At 38.1% G+C, this 22,760-nt stretch overlaps 1 protein-coding gene across 1 annotated transcript in view; it reads left to right on the plus strand.

Annotated features, from left to right (window-relative positions):
• LOC111872155 overlaps positions 1-22,760 on the plus strand; it is an 80,225-nt gene that overhangs the window by 4,101 nt on the left and 53,364 nt on the right. Inside the window, exons 3-10 of the mRNA XM_023865744.2 lie at positions 5,381-5,523; positions 7,580-7,665; positions 9,774-9,853; positions 12,983-13,234; positions 15,329-15,592; positions 16,954-17,059; positions 20,680-20,769; positions 22,261-22,400. Of these exons, the coding sequence (XP_023721512.1) occupies positions 5,381-5,523; positions 7,580-7,665; positions 9,774-9,853; positions 12,983-13,234; positions 15,329-15,592; positions 16,954-17,059; positions 20,680-20,769; positions 22,261-22,400 (1,161 nt within the window). The remainder of the gene's footprint in view (positions 1-5,380; positions 5,524-7,579; positions 7,666-9,773; positions 9,854-12,982; positions 13,235-15,328; positions 15,593-16,953; positions 17,060-20,679; positions 20,770-22,260; positions 22,401-22,760) is intronic.

Consider the following 22,760-nt stretch of genomic DNA (forward strand, 5'->3'; position numbering starts at 1 on the left):
GTCATCTTGAGCAAAACGAGAATGCGACGAACACATGTTACACCACTTCGCTATCTGGCAGCCACAGACGCATCCAGCAGTGTTGCGAGTCAGCAAAATATCACGCATGCGCATGAAAGTCCCTTCTACTGCTATGCTCAGTTTCCCCTCCCCTTTGGCCATTACTTACAGCGGAAAAAAATAAAGTCGGATACTTTTTGGACATATGGTATAGGTATTGTAAGGAAGGGGGAAACAAATCTTCTAGCAGGCAGTTCTTTACTTATGTGAAATGCATAGTGTATCTAGTGCAGGGGTTAGGTTCCTTGAGAAAGTGTTGAGTAAATTCAAGTTCAATATACTCATATTTAATACATTATGGCTGGGGCTTTACAAACTTTGTTATGCTGTGACTTCCTCAAGTAATAATACATTTATACTCCCCCCCACTGATTAAAGATATTAATGTTATTAGAATTAATGAGCAGGAATTCTGGCATATTTCCATTTTTAAATTTCCAAATGTGTTAGTGATCCAGATCTTGCTGTTGCTGATGATGTGCATTAATACTACAATTTCAAATTTCAAATAATTCTTTACAATGTGGTGACCCCTGAAGTGGTCACAGCCCACAGTTTGAGACACTATAAGCACTGAGCACTGGAATCCATAGCTTGGGTTGCATGCCTGTAGATATTTCAGATATAATGACTTCATGTATTGCTGACTTGTTGGTCCATAGGTTGTAGAACTAATATGGTGTTAGGAGGTAAAAACACTATGTAGACATCAAGATCAGTATTTAAGAGGGTAGAGTTTATTAGTGATAGGATGTTGTACTTAGTACTGAGGAGTCACTGGTGTGATATCATTGTTTTCATTGTTCATGCCCCAACAGAGGATAAAATTGATATGGTCAGCTTCTCTGAGGAACTAGAACATGTATTCAATAAATTACCCTCAATAACATGTGAAAATTATGTTAGGAGATTTCAGTGTCTAGGTAGGGAGGACACTTTCAAACCAAAAACTGCGAATGAGAGTTTACACAAAATCAGTGATGATAATAGAGTTAAGGTAGTAAACTTTGCCACAGCAAAAAATCTGGCTGTCAAAAGTACAATGTTCCCACATCATAGCATTCATAAATAAAGTGTCACATTCAAATTGACCATATTTTGATAGGAGATGGCACTCAAGTGTACTTGATGTCTGAGTGTTCAGAGGAGCAGACTGTGATACTAACCACCATCTGGTGGTTGCTAAGGTCAAGGAGAGACTGGAGTGAGTAAACAGACAATGCACAGATTTCATATGGAGAGATTCAATTTCAAGAAATTAAGTGAGGTAGAAGGTAAAGCACAGTATCAGGTTCAAATGCCAAACAGGTTCGCAGCATAGGAAAACTTAGTGGACGCTGTGGACATTAATATGTTAAAAAGAAGGTAAAGCTATCCCTGTAACAGGCCTAGGAGGCCCATAGGGTTATGAGATGTCAAGGCTCCCACATTTTCCAGACAGTCGGCTAACAGAATGTGGTGAGGTTGTCACCCTTACACACCGGTCATCCTTTACCCTAGGAAGATTCTTGGTACTCTTCTCTTTTGCACTACATGTTTCAGCACTAATGTTCCATCTTCAGGTGCGTTTTGTCTATGCACGTCTAACTACTGTATTGCATGCCCTGATGTCTTCATATTAAAATGACTAAAATATATATTCGTCATGTATGATAATAGTATAATGCACGCAGTCACAGGAGCAAGACACAACAAAGAGCACATACACATGAATATAGGAAGAGTGCTCCGACAGAGGAGGATTAGCGTGATTTGCGTGTTGAGATACGACATAAGGATGACAAATTCTGAAAAGTTTTAATATTTAAAATCTGTTATTATATATGACAAATATATATTTTAGTCATTTTAATATGAAGACATCAGGGCATGCAATGCAGTAGTTAGACGTGCATAGAGAAAACGCACCTGAAGATGGCACATTAGTGCTGAAACATGTAGTGCAAAAGAGAAGAGTAAGGTGAAATGTGTATGCACTGTAAGACGGTTAGCATAAGTCATGGACATGAGTCAGTGCAACAGGACGCTAAAATATAACATTCTTGGTACTCATTTATATTAAAGGCTGTATCAACCCCAGAGCCACAATGCAGCTGGAAACTTGAAAAATTATTACAATATCAAAATTTCCGCCAAAATGAGTCGGGGCTGTTATGAATTGAAGAAACATGAGCCTTGGTTTGATGAATGATGCTTAAAACTGTTACATCAAAGGACACTTGCTAAATTGTAATGGTTACAGGATTCAAGCAAAATAAATGGAGATAACCTGAACAATATAAGACATGAAGCATACAGACATGTCAGGAATAAAAAGAGGGAATATCTGAAAGACAAAATTAATTAACTTGTAATGAGCAGTAATAACAAGAATCTTAAAGAGACCTGTATTGAGGAATAAATGAATTTAAGAGGGGTTAACCAACCTAGAAGTAACAGAGTAAATGATTAGAATGGTGATCTGCTTGCAGATTCCCACAGTGTTTTGAACAGCTGGAAGAACTACTTCTCTCAGTTGTTGAATGTACAGAGGGTCAGTGATGTTAAGCAGGTAGAAATTCATATAACTGAGCTGTCAGAACCTGATCCTAGTTCTTTTGAGGCTGAAATTGCTATTGCAAAGCTGAAAAGGTATAAACTGTCAGATAGTGATCAAATTCTGGAAGAAATTATTCAAGAGAGGAGGTGAAACATTACAGTCTGAGATCTGTGAACTCATTAATTCTGTTCAGAATAAGGAAGAATTATCTTGAAGAAAGCCTGTGATTCAGTTAGAGGAAAGTATTGTACAATATTCTGATAGAGTTTGGGGTATAGTAAAGTCCTTACAGGTAAACGTTTGTCTGATAATTTTGCCATCCAAAATGGTCTGAAACAAAGAGATCCTTTATTGCCACTGCATTTCATCTTTACTTTAGAATTATGCTATTAGGAAGGTCCAGGGAAACTGTAAGTAAATGGGATAAATCAACTGCTTGTCTATGCTGATGATGTGAATCTGCTGGGAGATGACATACATACCATAAAGAAGAACACAGAAACCTTAATTGATACTAGTAAGGATGTTGGTCTGGAAGTTAATTCAGAGAATACAAAGGGTATGTTGCTCTCTCATCACCTGAATGCAAGGCAAAATAATGACATAAAGATAGCTAACAGATTCTTTGAAAATGTTCAGATATTTGAGAACAACTATAACAAATCAAAACCTGATACTTACTTACTTACTTACTTATTTATTTATGGATCTTAGCCCTTCTTGAGGAGAAGCCAAATCTGCAAATAATCACAATTTCCCAGTATTTTATGGAATCAGAAGATTCATTACTGTGTTCACAAGAGCCCTCCACTGGTCTCTGTCTTGAGCCAGATCAATCCAATCCTTACCATACCATCCTATCTCTCTAAGATCCATTTTAATATTGTCCACCTACCTACGCCTTCGTCTTCCCAGTGGTCTCTTTCCTTCTGGCTTTCCCACCAATATCCTATATGCATTCCTCTTCTCCCCATTCGTGCTACATACCCTGCCCACCTCATTCTTGACTTGATCATTCTAAGTATACTTGGAGAAGAGTACAAGTTATGAAGCTCCTCATTATGCAGTTTTCTCCAACCTCCTGTCACTTCATCCCCTTTGGTCCAAATATTCTCAACACCCTATTCTCAAACATCCTTAATCTATGTTCCTCCCTTATGTCAGAGACCAAGTTTCACACCCATACAGAACCACAGGCAAAATTATAGTTTTGTATATTCTAATTTTTATGTTTTTCGACAGTAAATGAGAAGACAAAAACCTGATTCAGGAGGAAATTAAGAGGAGATTGAAATGGGGGTAATGCTTACTAGCATTCAATCCAGAACCTTATGTCTCATCGTCTGATGTCAAAAAACGTAAAAATTAGAATATACAGATCTATGAATTTGCCTGAGGCTCTGTATGGGCGTGAAAGTTTGTCTATGACATTAAGGGAGGAACATAGACTGAGGGTGTTTGATAAAAGAGTGCTGAGGAGAATATTGGGACTGAAGGGATGAAGTGATAGGAGGCTGGAGAAAACTGCATAATAGGGAACATTATTACTTATACTCTTTGCCAAGTATAATTAGAATGAGCAAGCCAAGGAGGATGAGATGATAGGGAATGCAGCATGAATGAGGGAGAAGAGGAATGCATTTAGGATATTGGTGGGAAAGCCAGAAGGAAAGAGACCACTGTGAGGACCTAGCTGTAGGTGGGTGAATAGTATTAAAATGGATCTGAGATATGATGGTAGTATGGACTGGATAGATCTGACTCGGGATAGAGACAAATGAACTTTGTAATGAAAGTTTAGATTCCATAAAATTTTTGGAATTTTTTGAGTATCTGCACAACTGGTAGCTTCTCAAGAAGGGCTGAGCTCTGTGGAATCAGTCGTTCATCAAGATGCCTTAATGCAGTGTCTTATGGCCATTTTCTGCCAGACTCTATATTCACATTTTCATTGTTAGGTAAGTAATTGTTTGGATGTTGTTTTTGTGTATATATGTAAATCCGGGTTGGACAAATACACATTTGATGCATATTTACTGTACACTAATATGTGGGAACAGTTGACCTCCTGGTCTTGTTGCCATCCAAATACCAAATTTATGCCACATTTGCATGTAAAATATTGACATCTGTAACCACAGCAATATCTGCTTAATTTCCTGACCCCTTCCTTGTAAAGATAATCTGTCTCCCTCCCTTTTTTCTTCATACATTAAAATATGAATTGTTATTGTCTCCACTGGTTCTTTGTTCTTGTTTTTGCAGTCATCATAAGTATCTCATGTTCTTCCTCACCTAACAGTTTACCTCTTGAATCTTTTAATCTGCATATATGCTAATAGTACAGCACTGATAAATTTCAAGTTACATAATCTGTTCTACATTATTGTGAAATCAGTATAGACTTAATAATTGTTTTGTATATGCAGATACATTGTATTTCATACAACAGCATTCTTCTTTCTCAGGTATGAATGCAATATATTTTTGAGATTTTTTGTGTGTTCTTTGAACAGTGTATAATGTACATGCCATAATGAATCATATCTGTCTCCATGTTTCACATTAGAATGAATTTCATTGAAGTGTTATGTTCCAGGTTTACACAAAAAGTGATGGAGCAAAATTTTGCTTTGGAGCAGTCCAGTGTAATTCAGGTCAAACTTTTAATATTACCTTTGAAACACTGCTACCTTTGCTCTTCCACGTCATAAAGCTAGTAGTCTGACTAGAATGATGTGTGTGGAGGCTACATAATTATTTTCTGTTCTGTACAAACAGGGAACTGGATATTGGTTGAAGTTCTGCATATCTCTGAGATCTGTGCTTCAGAAACAAGGTTTCTCTATACAGCTGTCAGCATTTGAGTTGAATCACTTTGAAACATTTTGTATAAATTTGGCAAAACTACTCACAGGGAAACAGTGAGTATACAGTATTATTGCTTTGTATCTTTCTAGCAGAAAGAGGGTTAAGATTTGAAGCTTACACAGCAGATAAATTAACTGAAATTGTGATTGAACTAAATGCTAGTGTTTCAGAAACATGCTCTTCCTTGATAATTGTGGTCAGTTTGGTACGTGACTGTAAGTAGCTGATATATGTGTACGTTGTATATCAGTCAGTATGTATTTGTGGCATTTACTAACACACACTATGTCAACTGTGATGATGGGGACAGAGGAAGTCTCCAAAATGTTGGTTTGTAGCCCAGCCATGATGTGGCTGGTCACAGTAGAGCAGCTTAGTGTTAATAAGAGTATTTCTAGTAGGTTCTAGAGGGTTCTTATGGTGTATAATGCTTAAGATTACTGAGTTTTTGGACTTCATCCATTGCCTGGTATCCTAAAAACTAGAGAACACAGTGTTTCAGAATCTTCTATCCTCAAGCAAGGTGGAAGACACCTACTTTGTTGGGTCCCATTGAAAGGGCTAACCTCAATCACTGGACAACCCATGTCAGTGTAACTACAGCTATATAAATACCATAAATTAGGCTTTGCCAGTAGGAGATAACAAGAAAATATACAATGAGAATGGTGATAAATCATGCACAGACCTGAAACTAAGATAGAAAAGGAGGTGGAAATTTTATGCAACAAACGTAGCCAATAATCCAAGTCCATGGGAAACAATGTATACGATTAACTGGATAATTTCACATTGTGAAACCATATACAGTGTGTTCTGTCCAAACCTCCCAAATTTTAATTAATCATTGCGAACAAATTGTGATAAATTATGGATTATAATTAACACTAGATGAAAGAAATGATCAAGTCAAGGAGGATGAGGTGGGCAGGTCATGTAGCACGAATGGGGGAGACGAATGCATGTAGGATATTGGTGGGAAAGCCAGAAGGAAAGAGACCACAGGGAAGACCAAGGCGTAGGTGGGTGGACAGTATTAGAATGGATCTTAGAGAGGGGATGGTATGGATTGGATAGATCTGGCCCAGGTTAGGGACTGGTGGAGGGCTCTTGTGAACACGGTGATGTGCCTTCGGGTTCCATAAAATGCTGGGTAATTCTTGAGTAGCTGCAGAATTGGCGGCTCCTCCAGAAGGGCTCGGCTCCATGGGTAAGTAAGTAAGTGCTAGATGAAAGAAAAACTCAAAGAATTTCATTTCTGTTTTTCTTCAGTGAGGCTGCAGTATCTGGCTGTGTATACCTTGACATGTTAGAACAGTTCCTGTATTCCCAGGTAGCTGATCTGCAGCCTAATATAATCTTCCAACAGGATGGAGCCCCCCCTCCCCACCTTCCAAGATCGCTGGATTGGGCGTGGCGGACCAATTCGGTGGCCACCACGTTCACCAGACCTCACTCCACTTGATTTCTTCCTGTGGGGTTACGTGAAGGACCGTGTGTTCATGCTTCCAGTGAATGACCTCCCAGATTTACGAGCCCGCATCCGTGAAATGATTGCTCCTGTACCAATGGACATGTTGGAAAGAACGCAGCAAGAAATTGAATACAGATTGGATATTGTTCATGCTACCAATGGTGCACATGTGGAGGTTTTTAATGTGTCAAATAAAATTTTTTGAGTTCTTGTATTTCCTGTAGCTTCATTTTCTGTCATTCATATTTTCTGTTCTAAGATCTGATAAAATGTGGGAGATTTGAATGGATCACCCTGTACTACATTGACATTTCAGAGGAGCATGGTACCTCTGTCTTCAGGGTCAAAGAGGAAGTGCCGAGCTGTTTCATGCTTCATGCTGGTTTTGTACTTGGCTTACTGTTCAGCCCTGAAGATGGAGGGCAGCATGTTCCCCAGAAACACTGGTTAGCTTTCAGTGTGCAGCATTGCATTATAAGCCAGAATTTCAAACTCGTTAGTTGTGCAGTGTTACGTGACATGTACAGGAACTGCAGTTGCTTTAAAAGTTATAAGATATGGTCACTGTACATGTAAAGCACTTATTTATGTGGTACATTTCTTACATGTATGATCATTGTATTCACCTGTTACAGTGCTGTGGCAGTACATACATATGTGAAAGATGTAGTTAGTGTTTCCAGATTCCATCAGCTTCTCATCAACATACCTGGTGTCTTCTGTAAGTAACATTTGTTTCAAGCAGTACCTCTTGACTCCTGCACACACAAAACAGTATTCTTTTCCCATCATTCCTATTTCTACATCCTTCGTCACTGTACTTACCATATCCTAGCAGTGGCAGGCCCATTTCCTGTACACCCCCAGGGAAAGAGCTCCCGGTACCCATTGGGTAGAAGGTTGGGTGGACCCCAGAGCCAGTCTGGACAGTTCTATTCTTATTTTATTCTGGTGTTATAAAGAACATGTAAAGTTTTTAACATAAAAAGTATATAACTTTATAAGTTCTTTATAAAACCAGAATAAAATAAGAATAATAGAAAAAGATCTACAAGTCTTGAAATCTTATAAGATGTTAATTAATTCTGTCCAGTGTGACTGATGAAGTATTTTCTCCTTCCTAATATTTTATCCTTAGCATGTTTCATTCTTATAGACCTTGTTCAGAAGGATATCAATACAATTAGAAACCCCTATTACAACATGAAACCTGTTAAGGATGAAATATTAAAAAGGAGAAAAAACTTCATCGTTCACACTGGATGGAATTAATTAACCTTTTATAATATTTCTAGTGTGATGGCGCGGGATGAAACAAATCAAACTTGAAATTTTGTTAGTAGGAAAATTGGCTGTGTGAGTGTTGCTCAGAATTCATTGTTTTAACACTAATACCATTAACCACAATTTTAAATATGGCTGCTAGTTCTATAGAAGTTTAACATTTGCATAGTTTTGTAAGAAGATCTGTAAATTGTTGCATTTATTGCATGAAATTTGTTTCATCCCCACTGTTGGAATATGATGTCTTTATAAGTGTCTGAAATTATGGTGCTTTTTCTGTGTAATTCTTTGGCACCAAGATTTTCATCATCAAAGACTAAGATTATTTTGTCACTTAAAGTGAGTTACCAGCCTCTGCTTTGTTAATGAAAACATAAGAATGGTGTTTGAAAAGGTTAAACATGTTGGACTTGAAAGGATTCTGACGATGGTGTATACTGTACTTCTTTTGGCTTATTTTGGACTTCATCCATCATCTAGTATGTAAAAGACCACGACGTTTCAGAGATTTGATCTGTCTCCGTCTTCAGGTGGGTAAAGAAGGATAAACCTACTCAGTTGGGCCCGTTAGAAAGAGCTAGTCTCAATCACTGGATCCTTCCCTACCCACCTGAAGACGGAGACAGAGCCAATCTCCGAATCGTCGTGGTCTTTTGTCTTTTACATACTAGACAATGGATGAAGTCCAAAATAAGCCAAAAGAAGTTAAGCATGTTGTTTGAAAAGGCAGTAAGCTGACTTCCCTGAGTACATATTTCATTAGAAAGGCATGTCATCATTGGAGATAGTAAGGGGGAAGCCGACGGTGGATTGCAGCATGATCAGTGCAAAGTGAAGAAAATTTTGCTGGAAACTCCTGTGATTTTAACAGTTTGAGAACTGAGTTAGGCAAGGCTCTGCTTAGCTCATAATCAGATCCCTCTGTTGAGTCCACTGGAAGAGCAAGTGCCAATGGAAGGGACTTGTAAGTTTAAACAGTAATTTTGTCAAAGTAAATGAGAGGCAAGTACATGGTGCAAAATTGAACTCACATTTCCTTATAAACTGGAAGCATACATAATATAGGATGTCAGAGATGTTTTGCAGGTTGGCTCTTTTTATTCTTTAGATGAGTATTATGAATGGAAAACAAGGGATGATTCTGTTAATTACAGATAAATAAAACAACACTAGTCATTTTTTAAAACTTTTATTCTATGATACCTATAATTCTTTAGATATGCTTTTACACTATTATTGACAATGTTAATATTTATTTTATTATGATGATAAGTTGCAGTGCAAGTATTATATGCATGTTGTATTTAATTATAACAATGTATCAGTCATTGTATCAATAGTTATTGCAACAATGGTTGTAAATGTGTTGTAATATCTTTATGACGTCCTCTGGATTAATTTTATTGTAACTTGGGGCTTTGACGTGTTCTATATCTGGAGGTGTCTGATGAACAAAAATAAATTGAAATTGAAATTCCTCCTATATCATAACTGTTTAAGTGACATAGTATATGGTCAGCCTGAAATTATGTTCTCTTTGTATAGTCTCAAAGTACATACAAGAGCCGACACCTGCATTTATGAGGCTGTTTGGATCATCCCTAGAAAATGGCAATGTTTTAAAGGTGAGTTTTGACACTTCAAACAAGGTTGCTGTGATATTGAACAAAATAATTATTGTTGCTATATATAGGATTTTTAAAGTAATATATTGGGCTTCAGTCCAATGAAATATGAAAGAATACCTGCAATTGGGGTCCTACAGCTTAAAAACTCCAAAGGCACTGTGTGTTTTGGTAAATTGCCCTTAATGGACAGAAGGTAATTTGCATGATACACAGAGTGAAAGTACTGATCTTAGTTCACCCTCACTGCATTTGCGAGGTATCATCAGCACTGATTTTGTGAGCAATACAAAAGACCAAAAGGTTTTGGTAACTAACTTTCTGATCCATTGTGCACAACACCTTCTTATTACTCAGTTCAGTGTTTTCAGCAGGAGCAAACAAATTTCCCAAGTGTGCACTGTATGTGAAATTATGTTTGAAGACATTTGCATGAAACAGAAGGTTGTGCTGCTGCCAGGGGAACCACATATGCTAAAAACTATACAAGGGAAAAACAAAAAGAGGGAATAAGAAACAAAGAAGTGAGAGAATTTAGAGGTTAAGTACTGTGGCAAGATATTCTCACGTGTATGAGTGTGACTATAGGTGCGTGCGAACACACACACACACGCACTGCCTAGCAACAGGTTTACATACCACAATGTACTGATAAACAGTAGAGGACACAAGGTGAACAGAGGTAGAATTCTGAACAAGATTGTGAACATGAAATTAAGAGAAAAATCTGAAGAGGGGGCACAGATTAAGATGAAGAAACAGTAAGGTAGGAAAAATGTCGCACACCGGGAAAGTATAACGCAGGAAGAAACTGAAGTGGGGAGCTTCAGGAAGCCGGAGATAGATGGAGAGGCCCAGTCGTTAGAAGATCTGTACAGAGGTGGAATTGTGTAGGGCAGAAAGGTAAAGAGGAGAGGGGAAGGGGAAGAAGAAGCAGAAGAGGGGAAATACAAGGAAGTGGCACTCGGGCAATTATTTCCTGTCTGAATAATAATCATACTGTAACAGTGAGATTTGTGACACCTCAGAAAACCATATGCAAGCAAAAACATTGTCACAGTCTGCTAGCCAGGAGATATGTTTTGAACAGTTGGCCTGGCTGCATATCAGTAAAGGAGGCTGTCAGTTGCCTGAAATAAGTAAACTTCATGCACTTAAAGGAGATAAGGATAAGGAAGAATAGTGATAAGACAAATTAATAAATAAGGATGGAAAGATCTGAAAAGATCCAGTTTAGTTCAGAATTGTATCGTGCCATTAAAAGCTCAATCGAGAAAAAAGAGGTGCCAATAAAGTATATTCATTTTTGTTTTATACAGATTGATGGATGAAAGTCTCTAGTCTCTTTGTTGTTCCCACAGTCTTTCATTACTTCTTGCCAACTATTTCCACTCTTCTGTTAATGTCTAGTACCTGGCCAAACAATTGTGTTCTGGGTCATCACATAGGTTTTGTTTCTTTAAATTTTAACTATAATGCCCTTCTTGATATCTTTGTGAAGTTCATTTCTTTTATCCGGTCAGATGATTGTAATTATTTCTCTTCTATATATGATAAGTTTTGAATTCCATTTTCTCAAATATTTTAAATTCCAATTCTATGCCTTGTAGTTTTCCCCCTAATTTTAATTTTTTCCTTTAGAAATAAATGTTTATGTGGTATTTCTTGAAGCAGTTGAACACTGCCTTTTTGGAAGTAGTTGCATGTACTGTATATTAAGAGATTGCAACTACTTTTTTCCTCATTATGGGCGTAATCGATCATGGAAGTGTGATGGTTAGTTAATCCTGCAACTCCCATGTGTAAAAAATTTTAAATCTTATGTAAATGCCTTTGTTTCTCTTTACAAACTGCTGTATTTGACGGCACGTAATGTCCATTAGCATTTTATTGGGAAATATTTGTTTTTCTCCCCCCCTGCATTTGTCATATATATTAAGCATGTGAAACATTTTGGGGCGGTTTCTTCCTTGCATTTGACATACATATTAAGCATGTGTGTGTGTGTGTGTGTGTGTGTGAATGACCTTTCTCAGTTTGAGATGAGAATTTGTAAAAAAATATAACTGTCATTATGGTTTATAATGCAAGCCACTTTTATACAAATTTACTAAAGTGTACTGCTTATTCATTTGATGTTGGATCCTGTTTCATTGAGAAATATTTGTATCATGAAACATCTGGGGGGTTTCTTCCCTGCATTTGGCATGTATTTAATGATGTGACTTGTTCAAGTGTTACTGTTGTAGCAATTATGAATGCCGAATAAAATGAATGAATGAATACATATTTAGCATGTGTGTGTGGATGACCTTTCTCAGTTTGAGATGAGAATTTGTAAAAATTTTAACTGTAATTATGGTTTATAATGCAAGCCACTTTTATACAGATTTACTAAAGTGTACTGCTTATTCATTTGATGTTGGATCCTGTTTCAGTGAGAAATATTTTTAGATCATTGTATTAAAACAAATTGATTTTTAGGGCAACATCATCTTTCCCCATAAGCAGAAAAATGGAGAGACAGATTTTGCTAACAAGTTGATTTGTGGCAGTGTTGACAGTCAACTGTCATTCTGATGGACTTGTAGTTTGCATGGTGTTGCAAAAAGCAAAAGCAGTTATATGAAGATTCACAGATTTTGATGTTGAAGAATCTGTTCAGATTGAGGTTTCTTTTCCCAGTTCAGTGTAAAAATTGGGGACTCATGGCAATTATATGTATATTATTTGCTCATGAAAGAAAAGCAGTTTTGACAACTTAAAATGGCAGTTTGGCGCACAAGTAGTAATGCTTCTGACTTGTGTTCAAGAGGCACCCTGTTCAGGTATTAGCCAGGACATCAACTAGCTTGAGATTTTTTGTGATTTTTCTCAGTCCATTCAGGCAGTTGGTAGGATTGAATATCAGGCTAGGCCAGCACATCTTCCTTCCACATCTTGTGCAGTTTGTTACTCACTAATCATTGGCCATCTGAAACTATTAATTCTGAGCTACTTACAACTTCATAATATAAACCATAAATAACTTGACATTACAGGTCACTTAATCTTAATGCTGATTACATTATTAAAATTTCAGCATCATGAAAAATTGATCTTCAACCAGTTATTGTTTCCTCTTGACAGGTGTTTCTGACACTTCCACTACATCTGCGTGCAGCCGGGTGTCTTTTGCGCCTCTTGGAACGTTGGTTAGTTGCTGAGGATGGAGACCCTACTGATAAGTCCTGGTGGCATGTCCCACAGACCTGGCATCATGGCAGCCAATTTCCGGCTGGTCTATTTGAAATCTTTCTTAAGAGAAAGTGGAAGAGTGAGTTGTTATCTCTGCTTGATGTTCATCCCAGAGACATTTGTTGGTGGAATGATCTTCCTGAGGTAGGTTTCATGTCTTCTAACAGTAACAAATTATAACGATTTACATTTTAAGCATTTCAAAATTATAAATTTTATGTTATCAGGAGAAGTGATGTAGGTTACATATCTTGTGGCTTACCCTTCATTTGATCTTTTTCCATCCAGCATATAAGTAAACAGAGGAATAGGCACTGCTGTAGGTAATCAACTGGTTAATAAATGGAAATATTCTTTATTAAAAGGGGCAAAAATATTTAATGACTACAGTTACTGTATTTTCTGAAAATAGTATATTGTGACATGGTGGCTGAAAGGCAGATTATTATTATTATTATTATTGGAGGGGGTGGGTTTCCCCATGCACCATGACTAATAGTCTATTGTACGTCCCCCTTTGATATTCTACCAGTCTCCATACCCTGCTGGTACTGGTGCTTGCTATCAGCCCTGTTCAGCCAGCGAGGCAGGCTGTGGTACCCGATGCTTCCCCATCTACCGGAGGCATTGGAAACTACTTGGGCGGGAAACTTTTTACCTAATTTTGCTCAGATATCTCCTAGAGACAGGATCTTTTACGTGCCGTAAATCTACGACATGGGGCCCATGGCTTAAAGTCCCTCTTGGAGGACTTGTTCCCTGAATTTTTCCGCCCTTAAAAATTCCACGACCTCCGCCGGGTTTGAACCCACATACTTAGGATCAAGCTTGCAGCTGTGAACTGACTGAAAGTGCCAGTCACAAAAGTGCATGATCATTTGGATGTAAAATGTGCTCAGATTTGGTTTTATTATGATTTTTGCAAAGTTACCCTTCTTCTTGCCATTACTGAGTTTTGCACTTGAGCAGTAAGTGTTTTATATGAGCATTATGTGAAGCATAAATATGCTAGGAAGTATCACAAGTATTCCAAAAGAAAGTTTACTGATGTTTTTGTTTCCCCCAAGAGACAGTAGTATTCAGAATCTTGTCAATAACTGGCTTATAAATAGAGACCACAAGAAAATTATGAAAACTGTGGCCCCACAAATTCACAGCAGTGCGCTGTTTGCAGCCACATGACCAGCAGTTTCTGTAAACAGTATCTTCAGTCAGTTCCTGATGATGAACTTGATAGCTTAAAGGCCATGCTGTGGCACAGCTGCCAAATGTCATTCCTATGGAAAGAATATGATGAATTGCTGACTGGAAAAATATGGAGTATGGATGAATGAAATAAGGCACTTATTATATTAACCAGGCCTATGCAGTTTGTTGGGGAATACATTTAATTTTTATGGATAGCTGAAGTACAAGTGATTATTGTTATTGTTATTATTGGAAGGGGTGGGTTTCCCCATGCACCGTGACCAGTTTAATCTATTGTATGTCCCCCTTTTTTTAATATTCTACCAGTCTCTATACCCTACCGATACTGGTGCGTGCCATCAACCCCGACTCAGCCAGCGAGTTCGGCCTCTACTGGCTCAGCGGTATCTAGATGCCTCCCCCATCTACCAGAGGCATTAGAGACTATTGTTGGGCAGGAAATGTCCTTATAATTTGGCTCAGAGGCCTACTTGAGACATGAGGTTCTTTTATGTGCCGTTAAGCTATGACACGGGACCCACGGCTTAAAGTCCCTCCCGCAGAACTTGTTCCCTGAATTTTTCCGCCCTTAAAAATTCCACGACCTCTGCTGGGTTTGAACCGCGTACCTTGAGTCATGAGGTGGGAACATTACCCCTAGACTACGGAGGCTGCTAAGTACGAGTGATACTCTGTGGCCAGTTTTCATGAATTACCTTCCCAAATTATTGAGAATGAAATTTCTGTGAAAAGAAGGCAGTGAATCATGTGGTGAAGTATGGTAATGGTATTTTCATTAGCACTGTCTTTCATATATTTATACTTGCAGAGCATCTTTTTGTACATAGTAAGATACTATGTACATTTATAACCATAGAAAAGAAGTGGTAAAACTAAAACTGACATATATACACTAAAAATATGGGTCAAATAAACAGGATCAGTACTGCCACTATAGAAATATAAAGGAAATGCATGCTTTGTAGTAATAAATGATTTTAATGTAGTTTTAGAAGCCATTGAACATGAATTTTGGTTTTCATGTTGTAGGAGGGCAGGGTGACAATGTGTCGTCAGCGTAACACCTCGCTTGGTTCCTTTATTGCTGCTGTGAGTAAAAAATTTGATTATCCACTGTCTGCCTGCGATGGACTCCTGGTGGATGAGCTGTTTTATCACCATATTATAACGTCATGTCCCCGTGGAAAGTTCAAGATACTTAGTTCAAACGTAACCACCGTCGTCTTTGAAATCGCATTGTGTCGTGGACTCTACTTGGTCGACTCCATGGCAGCTTTCCATCCATATTCTCAGGTAACCAGCAGTACACGTACAGACAAACTTCAAATTCTGAAGCCACTGAAGTTAGAATAAATCACCAGATTTCTTCCAGTTATATCCATTTCATTTCACATTTTACATTTGTGTCACAAGAGTATAATAAGATGTAGGAATTGTTAGAACAAAAAACTGCAGTGCAACCTCAATATAGTGAGAATTTATAAAATTCTTAAAAATACTCATTCAAACAGATGTTCATAACGTATGAATATGCTGTTGCTGCTGCTTCTAGCATTGTATCCATTTCATACAAGGTGCACCAATTTAATTCCTAGAATGGCCTTTGAAAGCAAAATTTGCTTACCTATGCACTAGTGTCTGCTGTCACCTTTGAAATACTCTCCTTGTGAAGCTGTGCACTTCATGAGATGATGGTGCCACTGCCAGAAACAGTCTTGAAAATCATTTTCAGGAATACCTTGCAGTAACATTGTCATGTTGCATTGGATGTCAGGAATGTCAGCAAATCCTTGTTCATTCAGGGCACTTTTTAATTTTGGAAAGAGCCAAAAATCACAAGGGGCTAAGTCAGGTGACAAAGGTGGATGGTCCAATTTTGTAATGGATTTCTCAACCAGGAACTCATGAATTCTTAATGCATCATGCACAGGAGCATTGTCATGGTGGAGAATCCACTTGTCAGGCCAGAGTTCGGGTCTTTTCCTCTGAACAGATTATCGTAATCTTGTCAGCACTTCCAAATAATGCTGTTGATTCACTTTTTCTTCATACTTTGTCCACATTTGCATCTGTCCTTTGTGCTTTTGGCTGTCCACTTCTTGGGTTATCTTGCATGTCTTCTTGCCCTTTCTTGAACCGCCTATTCCATTCAGAAACGCCTGATTACTTCATAGTGTATTCATCATAAACCACTGTTAATACGGCTAATATTTCTTTAGCACTTTTACCAACCTTCACACAAAACTTGATGTTTATCCACTGCTCCAGATTCTTGTCACTCATTTTTCCACCAACAGCATACCACACACATGTTGTGCTCAGAAATGAACGACATGTTTGGTCTGTATGTATAGGGCAGGTTCGCTCAGGGCAGTGGCGGAAGAAATCTCAAAATATAAGTTAGATTTAGCGGGAGTACAGGAGGTGAGATGGGATGGAGCTGGCAGCGAGCCAGCAGGTGAATATACATTTCTGTATGGAAAGGGGAATGAAAATCATGGATTAGGTACAGGTTTTCTTGAACATAAGAGAATTGTATCAGCATCTCTGTATATGTTAAATTGTTTTAAGGAAAGTAGTCATACATTCTTCCTAGAATTTATTTGTATCAGGGGAGATTGTTACATGTGGATATTATTATTTTCTATTATTAGGCAATTGTCAGCTTCAGCAATGTTGCTATTGCTAGCTTCTGGTTGTGGTATGGGCCAGGTGGAATGGTATCAGCTTTTCATCGCTGGTCACCGAAGCCAGAAAAGGGTAAGTATAATTCAGGCTGAATTAGTAATGGAGATAGAAATGATTAGATATGGCTTTCAAAGTGGTGATTTTCAAGTTGTGATCTTTAGAATTATGATACAATGTAAGTCACCAATGTTTAGTTGCTGACTGCAACTTCAAAATCCAGCCCTGAGATGCCAAGTTGCTCCAATATATCAGTATCTGCATGAGACTACATGATGTCACAATTTAGATGACCTCAGTCTGAAAGGAGGTACTGAGTGGGTTTTCATGGCAATTTTTACTCATTTTCAGGAAGTTCTTGGATCAAGTCTCAGCCAGGGCACTCACTGTCATGTTTTGTTGTTTTCCTCAGTCCAGCAATTCAAATGCCAGGATAGTACCTTGATTAGGCCATGTCTGAGTCATTCCAAAACTCTTTCCAGTTCATCTATCCTTTTGCGCTGTATAGTCTGAGATACTGATAATGTCATTAAATTATCAACAAATGGAGAAGGGTAATTGTTGCAATTATGGTCGTTTCATCATTTGATTGTAGTGACAAGAACTGATGCCTCTGATTGTCACTGACATTATAAATACTGGATGAATGATGAAGATAATGGAGGGCTGAATGTGCAGTAGACCAGACACCATTGAGTGGCAAAAGCCATTCGCATTTAAATACACAACCTCATACTTGTCTGCAGCTTTCCTCATACACAGAAAAGAAGGGATTTTTTTTAAGACCAGGTGAAGAACATTGACTCTGTGTAAGGATATTGGCAAACTAACTAAATTGAATCCAATCAAATCTGATTGAGTTCGCCTCACTGAGATGTTGCTAAGGCAGTCACGCACCTTGACTCAGTTCAGGGGCACTGTGAAGCAGTTCTATGCTAAGCAGATATAGTCACCTTTGCAGTATCTTAATTAGTTAGACTCCATTTGACTTGACCGTACTCAATTAAGTTATTACTCATGCAGCATAAGGTTAGTGGGTGCCTGATGCCACCAGTACCCAGCTGGTTCTCTTCAGAATAAGGACACTGGACCATAAGGAATCAACTGTGTTCATAAATACAACCCACAGTGACACCACTCGCCACATCAGTCCTGAGATGGAAGTACACTCCATCTTGACATGGCTGTCTGCCTGCCTCAGAAGATTTCTTTCCATTTTAAAACTCTGCGGATCGGTGATTTAAATATTTAAATCACCCTGGGGACTGGCATTTTTATACCTACTACCCTAACTTGTGCACTGTTCACTTTAAAAATTAATATAAAATCTCCTAATTAATTTTATGAACTAAAATTTTTGGAGAACACTTATCAGTGCTCCTAGAAGTGGTTGAGAGTGTGATATTTCTGGAAACATTCCCCTTTGTGAAGTGCCATTACACAGAACTTGCAATGTAGACATACTCCTTTTTTTTGTGAACTGTGCGAACACGGCATTGCCTAGAAGGATGCTTCCCCTTGGAATGTTCACTCTTCACAATTTTCACGAGGGTATGTTTCTGCATATCACCCAAGAGTTGCCCAAGGGTGTCCACATGAGGCCTGCATGGGGTGGGAGTTGATGCGCTAGGTCGCACTAAGTCTGTCTGACTCTCGTTCTGCCGCCACCATCTGGTCTGTAGCCCAGGCCTTTGCCACATTCATGAGAAATGCTTTGTATTTTAATTTAAAATCAGGGTTTAGACTTTTGTAAATGAAAAATGAATTGAAAATGACACAATTTATAAGCCACAAGGCAACTTTCACTTTTATTATCTGTGGCCACAATTCTTTGTTGACCCCTGTCACTTCCACTGTCTGAGTCACTACTCCTCCACAAGGCATGTCAGATAGCTCATCGGAGAACAAGTCAGAGAGATCACTTTGCCTTCAACCGCTTCTGTCCTTGAAACCTATTCTCCTCTACTAACTTTCTGCCTGGTACATAAACAGCTGGAAGGGGCAAAGTTTATTTTTTTTTAGAGTAGGGACCCTAGCCAGCCAGGTCACGTTACCGAATACCTAGCATACATTAAGAAGATTTATTACGCAGTATTCATTGCAGTTGCGTGGCACCAGAGCAAGGTATAATGTGTTACAACTTAATGTTTCCTAAAATCATGATATCATGCGACTGGTCTGTCACGTTTAAAAGCGAAAAGCATGATCTCATGCGTCTGGTCCACAAAGTGTTAATATACTTTATTATGTACCCTGAACCTTCAGAGATAGAATACCTTACATTCATTTATTCTTCATTTATTCACCATTTTACTTTCAAAGTATGCATCCCATTTTGTGTCTTAACGTACTTTCACATGGGGCAGTCAACACAACAGTAACAATAACAGTAATATTCAATATGACAAAATAGATACTATTGTATCAACATTTATTTGTGCAGTTCTTATTGTGACATATTTCAACCTTCCTTTTTAGGCCATCCTCAGGCAATACACAATTAGTAGCATAAGTCCATGAACTGTGTCAGAGCATTAAATATGGATCTATATTTAGTGGGGATTAAAGTATTACAATTTTGATTTATGCAGTTAAACTTACAAGTCGTGATCAGAAAGATTAAAAATTAAAAATGTTTAAAAATATTCAAAGTGTTAAAAATATGAAAACAGGTTATCTGGCCACCAGTTGTTGGTCTGCTGCTGTTGTAATCTAGATAGTCAAGCGACTAATGAGGGGGCTTGCTGTGCTGGGCTCCTTCTCGGTATTTTATACCGTGTTTTATATGTACTCTTCTTGTTGCTATGTAAGGTCTATCCACAGTATTCTTTGTATTGCTATGTGAGGTCTGTCCACATTGTGTTGGGTAGGAATCCTGTTCTAATAGGTTTTGTGCGGGATTGTGAATGTTGTAGCTATTTTGTGTGTGTTTTTAAGTCCCCGTGATGGTGATAGTAATACTGTGGCAACAGTTTTGTCATAGTTGTTTGACTGTGGTGGCCAACCAACACCCAGCAGAACTCCCACACCAGTAAGAACATTCAACACAACTACAACCAGCAAACTAAACAAAACCAAAGGCAACCATGTGCAGCCCACATAACCAAAAATAACCAGAAGCAACTACAATAGGAGGAAAGAAAACTGCATTACAGTGAGCAGCAGAAGCCTTAACCGCAACAACCTGTACACCTGAAGGTGGCCAGTTCGGCAGAAACATGCAGTGTCCAATAAAGGAATAAGAATAAATAATGAACGACATTGCACTTATATGGTACAAACTCCTAAGTCAGTCTCCTGTTTCCTTCCATAGCCTTTGTTTTTTAATTTGACATCTCTTTTGTTTGTTGATGTTTTCCAGACAGGAGGTTTTCTCTGCAGGGGTTCTCTTAACATTGTTTTATGGAGGTTTTACTGAATACCATATTTCATGACACTGTCAGTAGGTAGACTGTATAATGTCGAATGGTGGGATGGTGACTGCTAAATTGGTAAGGATTTGGAAGTTGTCAGGGCCTGATTGAGGTACTATCCTGGCATTTGCCTGCAGAAACTGGGAAAATCACAAATTACCCCAGTCAAGCTAGACAGTTTCCCAACTGAAATTCAGTTCAAGCACTTAGACCATAAAACTGTTGCCAGTCTATCCAGTTTGTCTGAATGGGTTTTAATAAATGTGTTGGTATTTCTTACAGATTCACGTATAGTTACTGTTCCACATTTGAAAGATGAAATGTACCACTTGCTCCATACTGTCAGTGCACACCTAATTTATGCCCGTATGGGTAAGTTGTAGGCTAATATTCAGAATATAGACATAAGAGGGACAGTGGCGTGTGGTACTGTTTTTGGTAAGGGAAGCAGTGGTGTCTAATAAACGAACTGATAGCGATCAATTCACCAAAATGTACGTCACTTATTGAGTCAATAAGGTCGTTTTGTATTCTGTTTGATAAACCTGTAAATACTATACTGTTCTCAAGGTGAACATTGAGTTTATAATCATATTTCCTCAACAAGTGTACTAATTCCACATAATTTACCTTGGTGACCACAGAGGCCAAGTTGCCACTTTCCTAAATGGCAGGTGATATCAATCAAGCGTTCCATTATTTCTCTCTTTTCTTTCACATTTTAATCTGCTGTAGTATTGTCAGGCGCTTTTTATTGTCAAGTTGACAGTCAATTTGAGGTTTCCTGAACATAACAAGTTGCACTGTTGAAATAATGTGAGTCTGAGAGTTCTCATGTCGTTCCAATGCTTTATGAAGGTTGTTGATATCACCAAACCCAGTCTTGTTTCATACATTTTTTTTTTCATTGAGAAACAACAGGCATGGCCAACAAATTCAATTATCCTATATTATGGCAACTGGTAGCCACTTTCATTTTAGCTGTGGCCTGTGCGTGTAGTCTAATCACGCTCCCGCCCTTGTACCACAATATCAGACTTGCTTCCCTTAAACGCAGATAGCTTCTTTCTGATGCATCAAAATACGATCACAAATACAATCTTATGCCATATAAATATGTACTTACAATATTTTAATGAAACTGAATGTTACCTATAACACCCAACAAGACTGAAATCACACATAAACAGTTAATTTTCACATAACCATCGAAAGAACACAGTCCTTCGCTTCCATATCACAGGCATTAGCCAGCAAACCGAAAGTTGCTTCCATACTCACTTCATGTGAGATGAATTTTTACGGAGTTTAACAAAGGAAACTTGGTCCCTCCCCCCAAGCAGGCGAAGGGAGGAGGCGGAGGCATGTGGCCTTGAGCACGCGGTAAATTTTTACGAACATGACAATATTCACATCCTTATTATTCAAATTGAATTATTTATATATGACTTCTTTTCTTTTCGTTTCTTAACTACGGAAGCAATGCTTCCCTTGCTTCCATGCACAGCACGCCACTGCTTTCATGGTTTTCTCAGAGTGATGAAATTTAGAAACAGTCCATCTTTTCCCTGAGTCATTCAAGAAGAGCTGTCATCCAGTAGGGTCACTGATGATCTTTTCATTAGACTGTATTCCTAACAACAGCCAACAAAAGCAGCATTCTTTTCCAGTAGTTTTTGTGTAGAAATAATAAGTGGAAGGAGTTTTTGTTTCTGCTCACATGAATGTTTCACTCTTCACACAAATAAATTCATATCTGGTATTAGTGAGGTGAGAATAAAGAGGATGGCATAAGGTTAATTTATCTTTTGGAAGCAGATGTCTCAGGTGCACTTCATTTTTGTGTTTTCTTTGTACTTCCAGCTATGGAATTAAATTCAAAGTTTCATGACTCATTGTATGGAGACGTCACTTGGACGTCACCTGTTACCCTTGTACGGCTTCCATGGAACATTCCACTCCTCACCAACTGGCTGGAAGTCTTGTTGATTCAAATATACAAGGTACAATGTGTGTATTTGTTATTATAATCTAACATAACTGAAATAACATGGGTGTCACTTCTTTGAAATAGGAGATAGAGTAGTGGAGGCTGTCATAAAAATATGTTATTGTCAATGGGACTTCCTGTGTTCAGCATAGTCAGAGAGTATCATCTGATGTTAAAGTAGCATTAAAAGCAACTATTTGAAAATGTCTAATGTGAGGGAATATAACAGTTAAAACAGCTTGGTTCAAAATTATGGATATAAAATATTTGGAAAGGGCTGGAAACCGTTATGCAGCCATAATTATCGTAACCTCAGTCTAATGTGTAGAATGGTTATAGTCACATATAATTCCAATTACCAATCCAATCCTTG

This window comes from Cryptotermes secundus, unplaced genomic scaffold (assembly GCF_002891405.2).
Source record: "Cryptotermes secundus unplaced genomic scaffold, Csec_1.0 scaffold574, whole genome shotgun sequence".
In the NCBI taxonomy this organism is placed as follows: Eukaryota; Metazoa; Arthropoda; class Insecta; order Blattodea; family Kalotermitidae; genus Cryptotermes; species Cryptotermes secundus.